At 33.2% G+C, this 21,896-nt stretch overlaps 2 protein-coding genes across 7 annotated transcripts in view; both read right to left on the reverse strand.

The window, feature by feature from the left end:
- Positions 1 to 262: 262 nt before the first annotated feature.
- Positions 263 to 21,896, reverse strand: part of LOC115880030 (oocyte zinc finger protein XlCOF22-like) — a 37,831-nt gene continuing 16,197 nt past the window's right edge. For 3 of the 5 annotated variants that reach the window (XM_030897145.1, XM_030897143.1, XM_030897141.1), the window contains 6 exons: positions 13,608 to 13,811; positions 11,904 to 12,104; positions 5,944 to 6,141; positions 2,939 to 3,013; positions 679 to 792; positions 263 to 452 (listed from right to left, as the gene is read on the reverse strand). In XM_030897145.1, the coding sequence (XP_030753005.1) occupies positions 356 to 452; positions 679 to 792; positions 2,939 to 3,013; positions 5,944 to 6,141; positions 11,904 to 12,104; positions 13,608 to 13,811 (889 nt within the window). In that variant the 3' untranslated portion in view covers positions 263 to 355. Of the gene's footprint in view, positions 453 to 678; positions 793 to 943; positions 1,088 to 2,938; positions 3,014 to 5,943; positions 6,142 to 11,903; positions 12,105 to 13,607; positions 13,812 to 21,896 lie in introns of those variants that run through there. The other 2 variants (XR_004049789.1, XM_030897142.1) reach the window with 2 other exon arrangements.
- On the reverse strand, positions 18,697 to 20,489 carry LOC115880031. Of its 2 annotated transcripts, XM_030897147.1 has the most exons (3): positions 19,514 to 20,306; positions 19,123 to 19,419; positions 18,697 to 19,023 (listed from the first exon to the last, which is right to left on the reverse strand). In XM_030897147.1, exons 1-3 carry the CDS (start codon positions 19,704 to 19,706, stop codon positions 18,851 to 18,853), a joined length of 663 nt encoding a protein of 220 aa, XP_030753007.1. In that variant the 5' UTR covers positions 19,707 to 20,306; the 3' UTR covers positions 18,697 to 18,850. The 2 variants fall into 2 exon arrangements, with proteins under 2 accessions (XP_030753007.1, XP_030753006.1); XM_030897146.1 differs by lacking the exon at positions 18,697 to 19,023 and adding an exon at positions 20,313 to 20,489 and having other exon boundaries at positions 19,032 to 20,249.

A 21,896-nucleotide genomic window follows, 5' to 3' on the forward strand; every position in this document is an offset into this window, starting at 1 on the left:
TCCTCTATTATAGATATGGGACAATACCAGTATCAGGTCTAAGGAGAGACCAAGTTAAAGAGGTGGAGAAAATGGAGACAGATCCTCCAGCCTACACCTCACGGATATCTCAGCCGGAGGCAAGCTCCTCGACTGTGAAGGGCACGGAGGGCCAAACTCCAACCGTGGAAGGGTGTGTACCCTCGGAGGAACAACATCTGTTGTCAGAGGAGGATGGGAAATACCCTGTCCCCTCTACAACAGAGGTATGATGGGTTATAGACTGTGTGATAACTCAAGGCACAATAGATCTTTAAGGTCGCAGTGATTAACCCCCCCTCTCACTCATTCTACATTCCTCTAAAAACGGGAATCTTCATCCAGAAACAGAACGTCTTCGTTTAGGTTCCATTTTTATAAAATCTTCTAACTTAATATATAACTCCCGAGTTACAGAAATATTTTCAGTATTTCTGGAAACAATAAATAATATTTAAAACACTATGTAAAGATTAATAAAAATACCGTATGATCGAAAAGAAAAACGGCGTCCAGTTGGCTTGGAAATCGTGATTGATGATATTCCCCAAATAATTTTACATATGAAATGACAGCGATCTTCATTTCATAGCCGTCGCTGACGCGGTTTTTTTTTTCGATCATACGGTATATTTATATATGTATACAGTAAAAACATACCTAATGTCATCTTGCATTTCTTTATTTAAAATCGGGGTGTCATCATCATCAATTTCTATTTTTAAAAAATCTTCCGATTTTACTTTATTAGTCACCGGTAAACGTTCAGCATGTCTGGAATTAATTAGTTACATTATTTTATCAATATATTAGTAAAAATACACTTAAAACATACCGTATGATCGAAAAAAAATGGCGTCCAGTTGGTTTGGAAATGACGATCGATGACATTTCCCATATAATTTTACATATAAAATGACAGCGATCTTCATTTCACAGCCATCGCTGACGCCGTTTTTATTCGATCATACGGTACTTAGTGTCATTCAAAAGGGAAGTAAGTTCATCCATTTCAATTTTTAAAGAATCTATTATCACTTCATCAGTTGGAGATGCACAATCAACATTTCTGGAAACAATAAAAAATTAAAATGGCGAAATATGTATCCAGGGGTGGATGGGCCATATGGCAAAACGGGAAAATTCCCGGTGGGCCGGTAGGAAGATGGGCCGGTGGGCCGGTCCCGATCAGAGCTCAAAAAAAGATTGATTTAGCAAAAATTAAATGGTTAATCTTTTAACTAAAGTTACGTAAAATTCTTTGTGCCTTCCTAACTAACTAATCAATTTGTAACAATATAATTGTTAGTTGCTTTTAAACATAAACACCGATTTGTAAAATAACTATTGTTAGATGTCTTCCTGAGACACTTATAATTTTAATAAACATATGTTGTTTGTTGTTCCATTTGAAATGTTTTATTATCCAAGGTGAGTCTATAAGTGCACCTTATTTGTGCTGCCTTGTGCAAATATTTTCAGGGCTGGTAGATATGAATAAAAGAAACATAATATATTCTCTTTACCGTGTTTCAAATAAGTCCAAAATAACCGAGTTATTAAAGTTTGAATTTAAAAAAAACTGATTTATTTTTAAAAAAATTTGCCACCTAAATCTTTCTGTATTTGCATCTCTTTTTGTGCCGCAATATCAAAGTTTAAGAAACTATACCGTGGGAAAATTTGCGGTGAACAGGAAGTTCTAAAAATTTTTCTAAAATATACAGGAAAATTTAAAAGAAAAAGCACGATTCTCAACATCTTTTTTTAGAAAAACAAATCATAGACGTGTTCCTGGGGTCGAAATATACCATCCCTGAAAATATTTGCACTTATTTAAAACTCATTCTGTATAGTTTTACCACTATTCTTTTACTAAAACACATTTATATCCACTGTTTAGGTATTGCCTAGGTTTTTTTCGTTTGAGTCATGGCATTATCATACAAGATGCCAAATGTAAAAACTAGGAAAGTTACGTGATGAGAATTATACCAAAATTAAAACACGTATACATGACGAGGCTGCTGCTGTACCAGAAAAGAGAGAATTTCTTTCTACAATCTGTAAGAAAGTATATACCTGAAAATCTAAAAATAATGTATTTGTATTTCACAGAGGATTGGGTCAGCTGAACTGAATGAATCAGAAAGTCTTAAAGTTTCTCAAAACCGTGATTCAAAATCGTAGCATATTCAAGATCAAATAACCGTTATCGATAATGGAAATAAAACAGTAGAACACTGTGAAATTGAGCTATTTTCTAGTAAAAATTCAGATGTCCGACCCGATATTGATCTTTATAAAAATTTTGATCAAGACAATTTCAATATTTTTAAAAAATCGGAGGCAAAAGAGGTTTGTTCGCCCGAGCGAAAATCACCCCTACTTGGGGTGGTTTGACCCTTACCCAGGGTGTCCCAGAAATAAGTGCAAGTATTTTAAGGGGGGTAGATTTGGTCAAAAGAAACATTTTTGGAAGAAACAAACACTAGATCTTTTCTGTATTTTCTTTCATGTAAATTTAATCTACTACCTATGTTGCCAGATTATCAAGAAATTATGTTTTCTTAACTTAAAACTAAAAAAATTTCCAAAAATTTTTTCAAAAAATTCCAGATTTTCGCAAAAAAACTGATAGTCGTGTTTCTGAGGCCGAAATATACTACCAGTTAAAATACTTGCATTTATTTCTGGGACACCTTGTATATTAATAAATAAAATATGTTTCTTCGTTATGGTCATTTTGTTTTTGTGGATTCGGGCCGGTTGCCTGTTATTCCCGGGCCGGTTTCCACTTCCCCATCCACCCCTGTATGTATCTGGACATTTTTGTTCCAATGGCAATGTTTAAAGACATTTTTTGACAATTGCCATTATTTTAAATTATATTAGTAAAAATACATTTAAAGAAACGTACCTAAAGTCATCCAAATGTGGAGTGTATTCATCAATTACGAATTTTTCATCAGCTGGAGATATACAATCAGCATTTCTGGAAACAATAAACAATTAAAATGACAAAATATGTATCTGGACATTTCTGTTCCAATAGCAATATTTCAAAATTTTGAGTAGTTTGAAGTTTTAAAACAGTGACCTTATATTTTGAGTATTAGGGAAATAAGCATCAGAGCTATTACAAAATTCTGGTTCATTTTGGCTCTCAACAAATATTTTTTTTACTTAAAAAAAAGTCAGCGATCTTCATTTTCAGACCAACTCTCACGTATTTTTTCAATCATGAGATCTGATAATAACAGTTTATTTGTATCAAGTGTTTCCTTTAATTTACTTTTAAATTTTTCAAATAAAAGAGGTCCCAGATGTGCGGACAAAATAAAAAAAATATTAGTAGTTCAGACCATTTTAGATAAGGATTCTTTCAAGGTTTGACATTTTTTCTGTTAGGTTTGCAATTGATTTAATTACAGGTAACACTAAATCTATCGGGCTCTTTACATTTGTATTTCTCAAAAGAATGCAGAGTCTTGAATTTCATTACAGGTCATTGAAATAAAATAAAATCTAATATAATATTGGATTCATCAACATCAATATTTTTTATAGGCTTGGTGCATTTCAGATGATTTTAACAAATTCCGACCGCAGCGCTTCAACGGAAAAAATCTTAAATTATCATTATATAGTTCACGCCGCCGCGCCGCGCCGCACAGTGCTTCGTCCCATGGACAAAAATCGAAAAAAAAAGTTAAAACTTACTAATATCTGAATATGTAATTTTATACTTATAGCAATGTTCAGCCATCCTGTATATTATTTTTCATAAACAGCATTTTTTGTTAGCAAATATTTTGACTAAAAATAAATTTTGCGATCATTATCTTATCAGTGAAAAGAATAACATTCATAGTAGTTCTGTATATTATGGAGTTAAACGGTACGTACTTAATTGAAAGCCATTATGGATATTGTTAAACAAGGTATGTACTTTAAATTTATTTCTAAACAAGTTCGTGATTGTTTAGTTTTCTTCTCAAATTCTTAAATGCGTACAAAAATTTTACGTTTTCAAACTTCAAAAAGGCAATTAAAAAAAACATATCGTATTTATTGAATATTTTTGTTGTCATATTCATACACTTTTAATTTTTGTATAGTGCACCTGCGTCTGCTTGCGACGAACTTTATTTTATAATACTTTTCAGATCGAGTAAAAATGATAAGCAATGCCGATCTGGTTAATACTTGGCTTGATCATAAGGACAAGAACTCAACATTATTTGTATTTCAAAAAATGTGTTCTTTATTCGATATTGATGAACCTTCCAGTCAAATGAGACACCACTTGTGCCTGAAAAAGCCCACTATGTTGGAGCGAAACGTCGCATAAAAAAAGTTTCCATCTTTCAATTTATTATGAAACCTCATACCCAAGAAAAGGAAAAAATAATATATGGATTGGTCTTTAAAAGGTCTATTAAAGAGGTAACTATTAACATCCGAACCCCTCATACCAACAAAAAGAACAGTAACAACGCGAAAAAGTAACATATTAGAAAATGATGTATAGAAATATCTTATTATGTGAGGATACTTCATCTCCCTGTGATTTGGATACTATAAATTTGGAAGATTCTGTCAGCAGTGATTCTTCTGAATCAGAGTAGTTACGATCTATGCATTTTGTTGTCCTAAAGTAAATTTATAGTATCTTATTTTTTTTTAATTAAATATAACATTAATATCTCTTTTTCATTAAAGAAAAATATTTTTATCTTATATTAGGCTTATATTGTAGGAATCATGTTCTAATGTTATTTCAATTCTTTTTTATCACAGGGATTTATTTAATACTTCCACCGTTTTCGTACTATAAATTATTATTTCCTTAGATGGAACACAGCTCCAACATTTTTATTATTTATAATTTTTTTTTCATAAACGTGGGACTAAGAACATCATCATTTAGTACAATGAGAGCACTCATCATTTGTGTCAAATAAACCTAGTTTGAATAAATTGCCTACAATAAAAGAGAAGTTTTGCATTTTTGTCCTCTAGAGCCATATGTTCGAAGCACTGTGCGCCGTCATGTTGATCGCATTAAAATAATACTGAAATCGTACTTTTGTCATAATATTTAAGTATTTTGTTTTTTTGCTAGTGCAGTTATTGAAACTATAAAACACTCAGGTACCAGATTTGTGTGATGTAACGCTGTTTCGGGTAGCAAAAAATAAGTGAAAAAGAATTCGAACCAGGCGTCGCGTCGTGTTGTGACAATTTTTAATGTTAATAAAATTGCCGAACGTTGTTAACGCGTAAAGGAGAGCGTAATTAGGGCGTTGTTGGGTGCAATAACATTCAATAACTCGACTTTCCCGGATATTCAACTCTCCCGAAACATTTTATAGCTTCATAGTTTCTGACACCGATTTGATCAAAGGCAAAAATGAATTCGAGCAGTTCGACGAAACAAGTGAGTAAATAAAGTGCTTGTTACATAATCAAAAAATTAAATAGACATATACTGTGAGAGGATAAAATATAATTTGCAATATTAATGGTATACTTTTTTAATCGACTAGTTATTAAATGTTTTATGAACATCTTCTAAAATTATAATTATGTACCTTTAAAAAATTTCGTTATAGCCAAAATAGCCCCAATTATGCCTCACTAGCAAAACCGGTGATTAAAAAAAGTTTTTTTAACTGGAATAATAAATTATAATACAAGTTAGACCTTCTGAAGATATCAAAATATTTTACTTTTTTATTTTTATTTTTAGAATTTTCACAAATTATACTTCCTAACACTTTTAGAATAATTAAATAATACATTTTTCGTATACTCGCTACTTAAACCTGTGTATTTGTATATATCGATTGTTTACGATATTCTCCGACGGTGGCAGCACCGGCGGAGAATGCACCAAGCCTATATTAACTATTAATTTACCCGGAATCAATATGAGCGCGCTTGAGGTGATCTTGTAAACCCTTTTTTGATCTATATTTCCTGCCACAATGCGCACAACCAAACATCTGTCGTTCTTCCAGTGTCAAGTGAATTACCTCGTGTCGTCTAATGTTTGCCATATCTCGTGATTTGTGGCTGCATATGGAACATCTGAACTTTTTTTGCGATTCTTTCAGTCTAATAAAAAAAAATAGATTAATATAACAGTATGTTCTGGAAATGCTCCACATCATGATTTCTGTTAGAGATTTTTGTTCCAATCTTTTTCGTAAACGCACAAAAACTCTATTAAAAATATTTGATAGGTACACAGGGTATTTTTAGTATTCTTAAATGAATTGTCGAAAACCCTATTCCAAACATACCATAATGTTATAACTAGGGGCTAAAAGGAGGAGGTTAATCGAATACAAAAATTTTGGGCCCAGATTTCATGATCTAAATGAAGTTCGAAAATCGCGCGAAAAAGGTCCCAGATCTGCGGACAGAATAAAAAAATATTAGTAGTTGAGACCATTTTAGATAAGGATTCTTTCAAGGTTTGACATTTTTTTTATTAGATATGCAACTGATTTAATTACTGGTAACACCAAATCTATCAGGCTTTTTAGTATTTGTATTATGAATAAATAAAGAAGAAAATATGATTGAAAAAAAAACGGAAACTTATAAAGCCACTCTCGATTGATTAAAAATAAAATCCTAATTAGAGTAATATAATCTAACAAGAAAGAGAATTACATTTTACTAATATATACGGGAATAACGCAAGATTACCTGACATGAACATTAACATTTTATTTCTAAATTTTCCCACGAGTAAGAAATATATGTAGATAAAAACATACATCTAGATAAAAATTTTAGCATATGTATTTATATATGATGGAATAATGATTCTAATTATGCCATTTTTTATTGTTTAAGTTTTTAAAGCAAACATATTTTAAGAACAAAAGATAGAAAAATGTAATTATCTCACAAATGTGTTGTTTTTCTTTAAATTGCAACGGTTATAACGGTTATATAAAAATTCTTCACTCTGAATAGATGGCGAATAAAAAGTATTGAATAGGTACCAATAAATGCATGTACATATTTTAAGTCAATCTATTCGTGCTTAAATAATAAGAACAACGTCAGTTTAGGGAATAGGGCATATTATTTTATTTTATTTAATAGTTTAATTTCTAAAATTGAAACCTAACGTATTGCCACTGTCATAAATTCTTCTAGTCATCCTGTATTGTTTACAAATTTGTCTACGAAATTGTTTATGAATTTACACGAGCACAGAGATAACGGCATAACGGCAAGGTTGGGAGTAGTTGCAGTTTGTGAAAAAAGGTGGTGGAAAAGTCAATAAATCTCAGCAAAATGTATTTTGAGGTGGTAGAATGTAGAAATGAGTGGGAGGGGGGTTAATCACTGCGACTTTACAGATGTATTGTCTCCCCCTTTCTTGAGTTATAACTCATCATACAGTCCCAGGACTTTGACAAAAACCAGTAGCTGGAACGGTTTTATAGAGTCCAATATCAGTTGTACCTAAGTTCATGGCACGAATGGTTGTAACAGCTGGTACAATTTTAAGAACCTGACAACACTGGTTGTGAGTAGGTAACTAATGCAAGAAATACTGCATAAGCGAGGACCGCAACACTGTGAAAGTCGGTTTGGTTTGGTTTGGTTTTGGAACCTCGATTACAAAATAGCGTTATTTTGTCGCGTTATTTTTCTGGAACGGTCGCTACTGTAACGCGGCTCATGTGGAACCGGTATTCCCATCACTACTCCATAAGTATGTATTGTTTTCACTTTCAATATTTCCTTTTACAGTATCCAAACTATTTAAAAACGTAAGTCAGAGAATTCAAGTTTTCTTGTTTTTCAAATTAATATTTTTTTTAGAAAATAACCCCTGAAGTATGGTGTACCTCAGGGATCTGTATTAGGCCCCATCTTGTTCCTTATTTATATAAACGACCTAGCATACTGCCAGGGAGGGGGAGTCAACACTGTTTTGTTTGCCGATGACACAACCTTTTACATAAGTTACCACCCCTTAGAGATTGACAATCTTGATTATCACACTTCACTAGAAAACCTAAACAATGGTTTCTAGCTAACCGTCTATCTTTAAATCACTCTAAATCGCAAAGTATGAACTTTACTCTAAGAAACAATATTAATTTTGATCACCCTGTACTTCATCATTGTGCAACAGAAGCCAAGTTTCTTGGGGTGCACTTAGACACAGGACTGACCTGGGAGAACCACCTTGTCAACCTGTCAAAAAAATTATCAAAAGAACTTTTCCTGTTTAGAAATCTTGTGCAGATAACCTCAAGAGAAACTCTTCTCACAGTATATCATGGCAACTTTCATTCCCATCTGACTTATGCTATTCTTTGCTGGGGTCATTCTTGTCATGTCAATAAGGTTTTTGCGCAGCAGAGGAAGTGCGTGCGTATTATTGCAGGGGTGGGTTACAGGGAGGATTGTCGTAATTTATTTAAAAAATTTAAGATTTTAACTTTGCCCTGTGTGTACATTATGCAGTGTTTGTTGTTCGTCAAGCAAAATCTTGATCTATACAGGTCACATGAATATTTTCACAGCTACCCAACAAGAAATAATAGCAATCTTGTACCGGACTTTTGCCGGCTTGAGAGATCCAAGAATGGTTCAAGATATTTGAGCATAAAGTTTTATAACCTGGTACCAGCTAGAATTAAGGCTCTTAATTTTAATCAGTACAAAACAGAAATCAAAAACTACCTTGTGGTTAATGCATTTTTTTCTTTTGAGGAGTACTTCAATTCCAGCTTTAGTCTGTGATTTCATTTGTTTTGTCTATGTTAGTGTTTGTGTGTTGTATCTGTTCATTTATAACATATATTTGACATACATATTTGTTTTAATTTTAAGGTTTTAATGATTTTCTATTGGTTAATTGTATACATTTTATTATATAAAATTTGTGTATTAATGATGCAATGTAAAAACAACAAAAAAAAAAACTGTAGAAACTAAATTTTTATCAATTTTTAGAATTTTATATATATATATTTTTTTTGACTTGTAAAAATACTTCTCTTGTATGTTATTACTAATAAATAAACTAACTAACTAACTAACTAACTAACTAAAATATGGGATAATTGTTTTGAGTAGTTTATATGAAAAAATGACAGATCATACTTCAATATTACTAGAGTGGCGGAACGAAGGACGACACACGAACGCAGATGGTATGAACCAGATATATGGAATTAGGAGAATGAGCTTCCACGAGTGCACATTCAAATTTTTGTTGATGGTAGGATGACCGCCATATCTTCCCGATCTTATGTCACTGCCCCTCTTTTTTTGACGTCTGTTATTTTTTCACGCTTTTTTTTATCTAAATATAGTTAGTTATTCTAAAGACTGTTTCAAAATATGCTGTAATATATTATCATATTCAGTCTAATTCTAATGCTTCAAACTTTTTGAGTTGCTTCAAGAGACTAAGAAAAACTGTTAAAAAATCTTGACAAATTAAGCTATTATAAAGTAAAAATCTGAAATTCTTTGGGCTAAGGAATGTTTGTTCGGTTTTTTATTACCGCCAGACTTTTTTCGTGTCCTTATTTACTGAAAAAAAAAACACTTGGGACAGAATAATAGAAGACATTTTTTTTAAGAAAAGCGGATTTTATATGGCAAATCCGTTTTTTTCCGGCTTAAACCAATCCATTTTTAGAGTTAAAAAATATTTAAATTACTACTTGTATGAAAGTATTTTTGAAATGTGTACTACTATTGCCCACATACTTTACAAAAGAAAGAATGGAATGAAAATATCAAATAACAAAAAACCCTGATATGGAATATGCACAAGCATACAACTGTCGTTCTTCCGGCATCAAGTGAAGTTTCCCGTGTCGCCTAAGACGTGACCTATATGTATGACATTTTGAGTAATTTGAAGTTTTAAAACAGTGACCTTGAATTTAGAGTATTAGGGAAATAAAGCATCATGGCACTCTCTTACATATTTAGAATTCTGATTTAGTTTGGCTCTCAATAAATATTTTTATTACTTAAAAAAAGTCCGCGATCTTCATTTTCAGACCAACTTTCGCGTTTTTTTTTCAATCATATGAGACCTGATAATAATAACAGTGTATTTGTATCAAGTGTTCCCTTTAATTTACTTTTAAATTTTTCAAATGAAAAAGGTCCCAGATCTGTGGACAGAATAATAAAAAAAATATTATAGTCTAAGAGCTAGCAACGTTTTCGAGAAAGTATTTTAAGACGTCTGGCTCTTTGATATATCATTTACTATGCTCTCTGGAACCAAGGATACTATAGAGATAAGGATAGTTCGATTCCTATCTTCCTGCACTGTCAGTTTTTTTACGTCATCTAGGGACCGAGTTGAAGTTGGCGCTAAAGATTTTAGACAGTGACAGTTATTTTTACGTTTAACGAACGAGCGCACAATGCGGTGGAAGATAAATTTAGCGGGCTAAAACCGTTCGTTAGAAATAAGCCAAAAAAACTGATAAGAATACTGATAAGAGTAAATAGTAGGCATTTCAATTGATATAAAAATGCATGAATATTCTTTGTATTTCGATACATTTTTATCAACCAAATTTGGTCGTTTTCTGCTCAGTAAGGCAGAGATCATACGAAAACAAAATATTTACAAGTGCTTATACATTTTATTCCAAAGCCAAATAATGTTGAAGATTGCCAAAGGTATTTTTCTACTGTTCGTATATTATTTGTTAAAATTCTGCGTGCCTTTGCTCTGCAGATATCAAAATCTTGTATTTATGTATTTATTAATAAATTAAGTTGTTAATAAATAAATAAATTTAACTATATGGTTACTATGTATTAGAGCTACGTTCCATTTGCTACGTTCTTAGATTTTAAGTGTCAAATATCGTTTCTGAGATTTTGTCCCGCTAGATTAATCATCCGCCGCACTGTGGAGCGCTGGTCCCTGCGTGACGTAAGCATCCACGGCGACTACGACGGCGGCGTTTTGACGCGATCGAACAGTCCTTTAGAATATATACAGTCCTTGCTCTGGAACAGCATGCGGCCCGTCTGGCTGCCGATACCCGTTGCGTTCATGCACGGAATAAGATCGGACTGCGCATCGGAAGAAGATCCTATATTTTTTATTAATTTAGTCCTATAAATTCTAGTATTGAATATAAATCGAACATGTCTCCATAGCGCAGTGCGTAGAGTTTTCGACCACGAACCGATGATTCAGAGTTCGAATCCGGGTCAGGTTAAAGACTTTTTTATTTTATTTTCGTTTATATTCTGATAGTAAAGTATTAAATAATTCTGGTAATTAAATAAAAACAAATATTTAATACTTTAATACTTTACTATCAGAATATAAACGTAAATAAAATAAAAAAGTCTTTGCCCCGACCCGGATTCGAACTCTGAATCATCGGTTCGTGGTCGGAAACTCTACGCACTGCGCTATGGAGACATGTTCGATTTAAAGGACTAAAATTTAAAGGACTAATAAAAATATAGGATCTTCTTTCAATGCGCAGTAGGGAACGCAACGTTTACCGGCAGCCAGACGGGCCGCATGCTGTTCTAGAGAGCATAGTAAAAGATATATCAAAGAGCCAGACGTCTTAAAATACTTGTTTTCCGACGTTGCTAGCTCTCGTACTATTAGTAGTTGAGACCATTTTAGATAAGGATTCTTTCAAGGTTTGACATTTTTTTTATTAGATTTGCAATTGGTTTAATTACCGGTAACACTAAATAGGCTCTATTATTTGTATTTCTCAAAAGAATGTAGTCTTGAATTTCATTAGAGGTCAAAGTTTCAAATAAAATAAAATCAAATATGATACTGGATTCATCAACATCAATATTTCTTATATTAACTATTAATTTACCTGGATTCAGTATGATTACGCTTAACGTGATCTTGTAACCTACAATTTGACATATATTTCTTGTCGCACTGCTCACAGGCAAACATCTGTCGTTCTTCCGGTGCCAAGTGAACTTGCTCGTGTTTTGTAAAATATGATCTACGTAGTGTTTCATAGTGACATTTTCCACATTTATAGACCTTTTCCTGCACTTCCTTTGATCTAATAAAAGAATATTTAAATATTACTGACTCGTAACTCTAGATTAGATTAGATTTGTGAGGTGGCTGTCCAATTTTGTATTTTTCGAAAACAATTTTGATTTTTTTGTATTTTCAGTTAAAAAACTTAATATACCGGGTGCGTCTCAAAAGTTTCTCACCTCTATAACTTTTTTAGTTTTTCACATAAAAATAAATTAGGATTGATTGACGTATTCAATTATTTTTATCCCTTCCTGTTTCACCGGAAATGACTACAACTTTTGATTTTTAAATTACACCATCGGTATTTTTTTACTTTATTCGATAGAAAATGACACAATGAATAGAATGACATATCATATGTCAATTTTGGACATTTTCTCATATGGTTTATTTCAAATTGTAACATGCGGTTCATGTCGATAATTTGACTCGAAATACCAAGTATGTGGTACGAAATTATTCGTAAAAAAATTCTTTTTCCAAATATGCTAATGAGCCATCCTCATTCCGTTTGGAAAAATTGAGATATGATTAAAAATAACAATTTGTGCATCTTTTAACCGGCCAGGACAAGACACGAAAAACATTAGATAATCAAATCTATTTTCCCAAGGCTACTTGAATAAAAATTAGTGTTGTTAACACAACTATGGCACTCGCGATTGAAATTAAAAATACGATTTTTTTAAGACAGAGTCGGACTTTAAATTATCTTAACTAATAATTAAATAGTTTTGTTGTTGTTAAGGTACCCAAAACAAAAAAAAAAAGTAAAAAGTGATAAAAATGCAGGTCCGTATTAAAAAAAAATAAGTTGTCCTCTGTATCTCGCAAATTATCAGGCAATTTGAAAATCTAAAAATACTATCAGATAGCCCATATAAAGTGGCTATAAGAATGTGCAATTAGTTTTTTGATTTTCTAAAAAGCAACGACAGGAAAAAATAAAATTGGTTTTCAAAACAATACGTTTTCCCAAAAAACTCAGCAATCCTTGAAATTTTTAGAACTTTTTTGATGGAATCTTGGTGAATATCTCAAAGCGCAACTTTACCCTGATTTAACCATGTTCGTATCTATTATGGTTACCGAGATGCCAATGCTCGTACCTCGAATTTGTAGCACCCTGTATAGTACCTGCGATTAGTGTTCCCAAAATGCATGAATTTAAAACTTGGTAAAAGCCCTAAAATACACAAAATACAATTTGACATTCACAAAATCATAGGTTGACAACTTATGGTATATGGCATTTGCGTGGTTTTGCATTGTTACCTGTTCAGTTTAAAGTTATAAATAAAAACAGTTTTCCTTAAATTAGTTAATCAGCTTGTTCAAAATTGGCAAGTGTGTACTCAGCATATGCAAACCTTCAAAAACTATTTACGGTTTCGCTGTAAAATTAGGAGAGCCAATATTTGGATAGTTCAAAATTTGATTGTGACTCTCTATGTTTCCAATGCCGATGCACCACCCGTGTATGATTTGGGACTAATTCTTATGCTAACAATAAATTTACCTGGTATGTTTAGCCTCAAAGTGACGTCTTAAGTCACTTTTAGACATATATTTTTTGTCACAGTGCGCACAACCATACATCTGTCGTTCTTCCGGTGTCAAATGAACTGCCTGGTGTCGCCTAAGGGCTGACATATCTCCTGCTTGGTGGCTACATGTAGGACATCCATAGACCTTTTTTTTCGATTTATTCAATTCTTTCGTCCTAATAAAAAAAATATTACAGTCGTGTAACTCTAGAAATCAGGGTTCATAAAATATATAAGATCATGTATCTCCCCTTACCCTATTATAATTAACATACAAAAAGAAAAAGTTAAACAATTCGGATTCGGATTCCGCGTTAGCAAAGTAGGCCACGCCCAGATTAGCCTTGACAGCAAAAAGGAGACGTTAACTTAAAATTTATTTTTTTAACCTAACTTCGTCGGCCGCATAGCCCTGGCAGCTGTGGCCATTATACTACTACCACAGATTATACAGATTATAAACTTATCGTCAAAAGCAGTTTAGGTTAGGTTACTAGTTTACGCCTTTGAATAAGAAGACTAAGGAGCATAATGCTATCCATGTATTCATGCATGGTGGGCGGAAAAAGCGCCATAAAAGCACTCTAGGGTGGGGATCCTTGACAGTTCTGTTTGACGATTCATTTGACACATTTGAATTTGATTTGAAATTTTGTGGATTTGTCAGTCTGTACGGAGCTTATTTTATGTTATTTATTATTTGTTCTACTACTGATAGTTGTATAAAGGTAGTAAATCTAGATGGAAATTGTGGCAGAACTCAAATTAATAGTGACACTATCGCGATTTATCGAAAAAGACTCTAAAATAGTTGGTTGTGTAGCGTGAGGTAGATCTCGGCAAAAATCGAGTGAAATAATGGAACAACTTTTCGCTAGTAAGTGACTATATAATATACATACATGTAGAAAACCGATCATTTATGAAATTCACTTAAATTAACTAATTATGTATTTTTTCTTGCATTTTTGCTTTTATTTACTACTTGTCAAAGATTAGATGTCAAAGAATTTAGTAGTAGTAGTAGTAGTTTTGTTTTACGGCCACAGCTCCAGGACTATCCGGCCGGGTGATAGAATATCTATCCTTAGTTGAGTGGTCTGGAAGCAAACGAGGATTGCGTTAAGCAAGTCTGGGCGGGCCCATTCCTCGTTCGTTTTTTTGGGATGGTTAATGACTAATCAGGAAATATCGACTGTAAACAGAATGTTATCTGTTAGAGATCATTTCTTTATAACTTAACACCAGAATCTTCTAAAAACTTAGCAAAAGCAAACAAAATGGTTGGATGAACATGCATGACTGAAGAAATGTTATGAGGAGCAAAGCCAAAATGTATAGTAAGTGAGTCATACAATACTGAGGATTGTGCCATAAATCTATTGCATTCAAAGAAAATATGATTCAATGTACCAATCTCTCCGCATTCACAAAATTTGTCTTCTTTTACTCCTATCCTGTGAAGATGTACTGGGACCATACAGTGTCCGCTTCTTGATCTGATAAATGAACTTATTTTTCTCCTTGTAAGCTGTGGGAATTCCTTGAACCAATTTTTTTTGTATGGACAAGGCACGAGTTCTGAATACAGTCTTCCCTTGACCCTAGAAACCTCCTTCCATCTATCCTTCCATACATTCCAAAATTTTTCTTTCAACTCCGGGATGAAATCGCTGTGCCAGCATTTGAACTGAATAAATACTCTGACCGTTCGTTCTTCCTATATTTGCTAATGAATCAGCTCTGTCGTTACCGTATATACAGGTATGGCTTGGTAACCATACTAGTGAAATGGAAAAATCTAATCTTTCCAAATTCATCAACTTTTGCTTAACCAAGAAAGTAATATGTGTATCTTTGAAAGATGGTCGACTGTTTAAAGCCGTAAGAGCACTCTGACTATCACTGAATATGACTGAATTATGAGAATTGGTTGATTCTATAACTTTTAGTGCCTTCATGATAGCTAACATTTCACCTGTGTATATTGAGGCGTGATTAGAGATCATGAAGGTTGATTGCATTTTCAAATCTGCAGAAAACAAACCGATACCCACTCCCTTATTTACCTCCTTTGAGGCATCTGTGTAGATTTTAATTTTATTTCCATAATGTTGTGATATTATTTCATTAAATTTAGTTTTATTATTTACGTGTTTCTCAAGTTTCAACTTCACAAACTTTTTTTTGCTAAAGAACAGATCATTCTCATAGAAGCGATGAGTATTTTCCACATCAATCTCCTGAACTAGGGGAAATATTTGATCAATGGCTTCTATTAGAGGAGGTGTATGATATTTAGACCAGAAATGATAGGTCTGATTATAGGCCCCATATGCCCTTGAAACTTCATTTATTACTGGATTCTCGTGTGAAGAAAATGATTTTAATAAGAATTTTGTCGCCAAAAAATTGCGTCTTATGTCCAGAGGGCATTCTGCTGCCTCTGAGAGAATTATATTGGTGGGAGAGCTCCGCATTAAGCCTAAACAAACCCTTAAACCCTGAAATTGAACCCTATCTAGTTTAGCCAACGTGTTCTTTGTACATTTTAGTAAAATTAAGCTCCCGTAGTCCAAGTGAGATCTAACATAGGCCTTGTAAAAGTTTAGCATTGTGAGAGGGTGGCCTCCCCACCATGTTTTGCAGAAAAATTTCATTATGTTAATAGCTTTATTTGCTTTAACACACATTGCTTCTACCTGTGGAATCCATGAACACCGTTTATCTAGAATAATTCCTAAATATCTAATTTTCTCTACCCAGTTTATTATTTCATCTTGAAGTTTAATTACTGGGAGTTGTACCATTTTATTCCTCCTTTGAATCAATAAGCAAGAGGATTTTTGAGGCTGGAACGCTATGCCGTGCAAATAGGACCAATCTTCCAAACTCCTTAAGGTATCATTTAGACTTTCCACCATGTTATCTAGACTTTTTCCTTGAACTACGAGAGCAATGTCATCTGCATATTGAATTAATTTGACTTCTTTATGGATGTGATCCTTAATATCATTAACATAAATATTAAACAGAGTAGGAGCCAAAGGAGAACCCTGAGCCACCCCTTTCCCCACGAATCCTGGGCCTAACAGTTTGCTATTATTATGGTCAATAACAAAGATCTTTCTATTATAGGATATATCCCTAATATAGCAGCATAAGTCCCTCTCCAACCCCAAATTAGCCAATTTACTAACCAACAAATCTATGTTAACATTATCATATGCTCCTTTCATATCTAAACAGACAATAACTATTTTATTACCTTCCGACATTGCTGTCAGAATATTGGCTGACAAAATAGCTAGGGCGTCTGCGACTTCTTTTCCCTTACGAAAACCAAATTGGTAATCACTAATAATGCCTTTATTTTCCAGCAACCATTCCAATCTGTTTTTTACAAAGTCTTCCAATATTTTTCCCACACAAGAAGATAAAGCAATTGGACGGAAACTTGACACAAATTCAGGATGTTTATGGGGTTTAGGGATTAGACAAATCAAACTCGTTTTCCATTGCTCTGGAACCGCGATCGACTGATCTAGAACCCTGTTAAAAATATGAAGAATGCTGCTCTGATAGTTTAACGGGAGATTTCTCAACATATGATAGGTAATCTGATCAGTTCCCGGAGAAGATTCCCTCGACTTTCTTTCCAATGAAGTCATGAATTTTGAAAAGTTATTGGTTCGCTTTTTAATTTATGAAAATTTAATTGAGGAAGATCCACTGGAACAACCGGGGCTGTTAGAAGGTCAAACATTTCTTGGGCAATTGAACTATTTAAGGGTTTTCTTACTGAAATAGAACTCAAAGACTTAGCAAATCTCTTCACTTTGCACCAAACTTCATTTATCGGAGTAAGAGGATTCAGGCTGCTACAGAATTTTGAGAAATGGACCTTTCTCTTTTCCCTCAATATTTTGCGAAATTTAGCTCTTAATTTGCGAAAAATGATATAATTTTCTTGATTAAAATTTTTTTTGAAATTTCTAAAAGCCTCACATTTCATCCGCCTAGCATTTTCACAATCATTGTCCCACCAGGAATTTCCCCTGCATTTTCCTTTCTTAAAAAGAGGAATAGCCTTATTAGCTGCGTCTATGATATTCTTTTCTATCAGTTCATATGATCTTAGTTCGATGTCCGAATGAGTAGTAATCAAATTATCATAATATTTCACCCAATTTGCTTTTTTTGTGTTAAACTTTGTTCTAGTGATAAACTCCGGTTCATTATTGGATAACGAAGTACATAATACGGGAAAGTGATCACTCATTCCAATATAATTATGCATTATGTTAAATGAAAAGGTTCTGAGAAATCTACTAGTTCCAAATATAAGATCTGGTACACTTTTGTTTTGATTAGGGGGTGTGATTCTAGTTGCCTCTCCGTTGTTCAGAAAATACAAACCGTGATCCTCCAGAATGTCAGCCACCAAAAAACCATTCCTGTTATTAATTCCCGACCCCCAGATCTTGTTTTGCGCGTTGAAATCGCCCATTATTAAGAGGTTTTTACAACCTACGGAAGCTGTCAGATGAGTAAAATAATTTTTTGGGACTGACACATCTGGAGGATTATAAATTAAAGAGATGAAACAATTGTTCAGTTCAATTATTAGATTCTGAAATTTATCGGTAAATTGATATTACTAAGATTAATTATATTAAATGCTATTGAATTTTTAATCAATAAGGCTATTCCTCCCTTTCCATCATCCCTATCACCTCTAACCACACAATATCCCCCTATATTAAACTGAATTGATTCTTTGAGCCAAGTTTCATTTAACCCTATAACGTCAGGGCTGTGATCCCTAACTATATTCATTAAAGTGTCTCTATTAGATATGAGACTCCTTATGTTCCAAAACAAAATTATCATAGAAACACAAGAGATTTAGATTTATGTGGGTATCAAAGATACATTTTTTTTTGTGAAAATTGAAACTTGAGACAGATTAAAATAAAGTATTATACGAATTACTAAAAATGAAGATAAATAAAAAATTTTTTAGAAAAATAAAAAATAAAAATTTCAAATGATAGATAAATTGAAAAAATTAAGTGAAAAATGATTGAAATCAGTAATAATAATAAAATTATTAAAACCTGCAATACCTCCTATTCTTGGGAGGATATTTTTGGTTTCTTTTGCTTTGGAGTACCATCTGTTAAGTTTTGAGTGCCCTTACCATCCGCATAAGTCAGTCTTTGATTATTTTTTGTCCCTTATTTTGAGTATTGTCATGAGTATAATATATGTTGCTTTCTTGGCTAAAATTGAAGTTGTTTTCTAATTTTGTTGTTTCCATCCCGGAGGAACTGTTCTCGTCTTCATTTACTCTAATAATTGGACTGCTACTAATTCTTGTTAAGTCTGGAAAAAGTATATCTCTATAGCTTGTTTTTTGATATTGGTGGAGAATGAGATCTACTTTTTTTTGTAGTGGAAATGTACTCATGTTTTTTTATATACCTTGGGGTAGAAGTATCCAGTGCTGGGAAGTGCTGACTGTTAAGATTTGATTTGTCAAGTTGTCGGGGGAACAGCTTGTTGGCTTCGTAGAATGAGATATTATGTTTTGCCATTGCTTCGTTGATGTTCTTCTGTCTGCTAAATTCTTCGCACAATGGACTGGTTGGTGCATGTTTTCCCTTGCAATTGATGCAAAGAATTTCTCCCTCTTTGTTACACTGAGTCCCTTCATTGTGAGTTTCTCCGCAGGCTTGACATCTTGAGCTACTCCTACACTGATTGGCACAATGTCCAAACCTATAGCAATTTTTGCATAATATAACAGGATTCTTATATGGTGAGACATTGTTGATTGTATTATATAAAGCAAACTCTAACGGAATAGCATTACCTTTAAACGTAATAACAAAACCATTGGTTTTGACTTTGCTAGCATATCCTCCAGTATAAATTCTTTTATAAATTCTCCTAGCATTCAGAACTTTTAGTTGTTGGTTACCCCTGATTCCAATTCCATAATTTACGATATCTTCTTCCTCAATTTCATCCCCCATATTCCAGACAATGCCTCTACAGGTCGTCATTCTTAATGGAATTTGAACATTCCAATTTTTTTGTATTAAATTGTCAATTTCTAAGAATTTATTTGCATTTTCTGAGAAGTTAAAGTAGACCCCATTCTGTTCCTACCCTTACTTTCAATCTTCTGGATTCCATCCACCTTATTTTCAAATAATATCTTGCCTACGTTCATTGGATGTAAAGCCGACTGGCTGTGAATAATTGTTAAAAATGGCGGAAAGCTGGTTATTTCATATTTATTTGTATAGTTGTAAATTTTTCTGATATTAAAAAAGCATTGTGAGATTTGGGCTTGTACTTCAATATTGTCTTTAAATTGAATTCGTAATTTATATAATTCTGATTCCAATTTTTGAAGTTCTTCATTGGTGGGTTTTCTATCAGATAAATTTCTTTTAATGCTTTCGCACAAGTCGCCACTAGTGATTGATAACAGATCGGCTAATCTTACAGAGGATTGCAATACGGGAGAAGATGATGCAAAAGGAGAGCCCGAGGGCTCTCCTTCAGGGTCTAACATGCAGATGAAAAAGCTCTACCACGTGCTAATAGGTTATGAAAATTTTTGTGTATTAATTCTTTGGGGAGATAGTTTGGAATGAACTCACCAAAATGCGGTCCTGAAACTCGTCCAGAAAATGATGATTCTAATCGAATACCTCTCAGAATACGAAGGAAATTCGACCACTCAACCTTTCTCTCCGACCGGCGTCCCAGAAAAAAAAACATGTCAAAGAATTTAGATACGTCAATTTGATTTACCAGATTTACCTGCTTCAGTAGCGTATCGGATGTTTGTGTTAATAAATAATTATTATAACTTATCTATTTTTATTAGAATTATATATTTTTGTAACAATTTTAATAACTACCAACATTTATTCACAACGTCAAATAAAACAACATATTATTGAGTCTACCCCACGTCTACCCTACATCATAGTTTTACATTTTTTAAATAAAATTAGAACGGCACTGATAAACCGGAATTTAAGTCGGCCATATTTGAGGCCCATCGCGGTGTACCCTTTGAATAAGAAGACTAAGGAAGGAGCATATCAAAAATCTTAGGTACACCGCGATGGGCCTCAAATATGGCCGACTTAAATTCCGGTTTATCAGTGTCGTTCTAATTTTATTCAAACTATCAGTAGTAGAATAAATAATAAATAACATAAAATAAGCTCCGTAAAGACTGACAAATCCACAAAATTTCAAATCAAATTCAAATGTGTCAAATGCATCGTCAAACAGAACTGTCAAGGATCCCCACCCCAGAGTGCTTTTATGGCGCTTTTTCCACCCACCATGCATGAATACATGGATAGCATTATGCTCCTTCCTTAGTCTTCTTATTCAAAGGGTGTACCTAAGATTTTTGATATGCTCCTTCCTTAGTCTTCTTATTCAAAGGTTTGCGCACATAGCACGCCCATTTATGGCCTCTAAAATTGTGCACAGCGTCTGACCGGCCCAGTTATTACGCTGTTTATTTTTATTATGCGAGTTTATTTTTGCGCTCAGGAAATTTTACTCGTTTGCTCATCGTCATAAAAAACAATTTTCGTACCACGAATTAGGGACAAGATTTTTATCTGTATACTTATAGGATACCTAATCTGTGCTACTACTAACCTAACTTCGAATTTATAGTGGTTTACACCCCTGGTTTACAAGGGGTTTACAGTAATTTTGTTAAATTATACAAATATTCTCGTTGGTTATTGGTTTGAAATAAATATGACGATGTCCTCCATTGAAAATGCGAGTTGCTTAACTCTAATAATTCTAATTCTGAGCTAGCAAATGAGCTAATGCTTTACCTAGATAGTTACTCAGCTACAAATCTATCGATGAAAATATACACAACTAGAGCAGCACACAACCAGAGGGTATTGGTACTCAGGTACAGTATCAAAGTTTATTATAATTTCTTAGCTATAAATCAAATATTTTTTGGTGTTTGCGCGATGCTTACTTACAACCGAGAGTCGCAGATAGTCGTCGATAAAGGTTGCCAGTATAAAAATATCTCTTATCTCTATATGAAAGTGCCTATTGTAATCGCAAAACATTTTCCGATGCACGTCATCAATCATATCGACATTGACACTAAAGTCTATAAACCTGACTAAATGAAATTTTTGCAAAAATGTTTAAATTTGTTGTATAATTTAAAATACCGAGCAGCT

This window comes from Sitophilus oryzae, unplaced genomic scaffold (genome assembly GCF_002938485.1).
Source record: "Sitophilus oryzae breed Bouriz unplaced genomic scaffold, Soryzae_2.0 scaffold_1604_pilon_pilon, whole genome shotgun sequence".
Lineage (NCBI taxonomy): Eukaryota > Metazoa > Arthropoda > Insecta > Coleoptera > Curculionidae > Sitophilus > Sitophilus oryzae.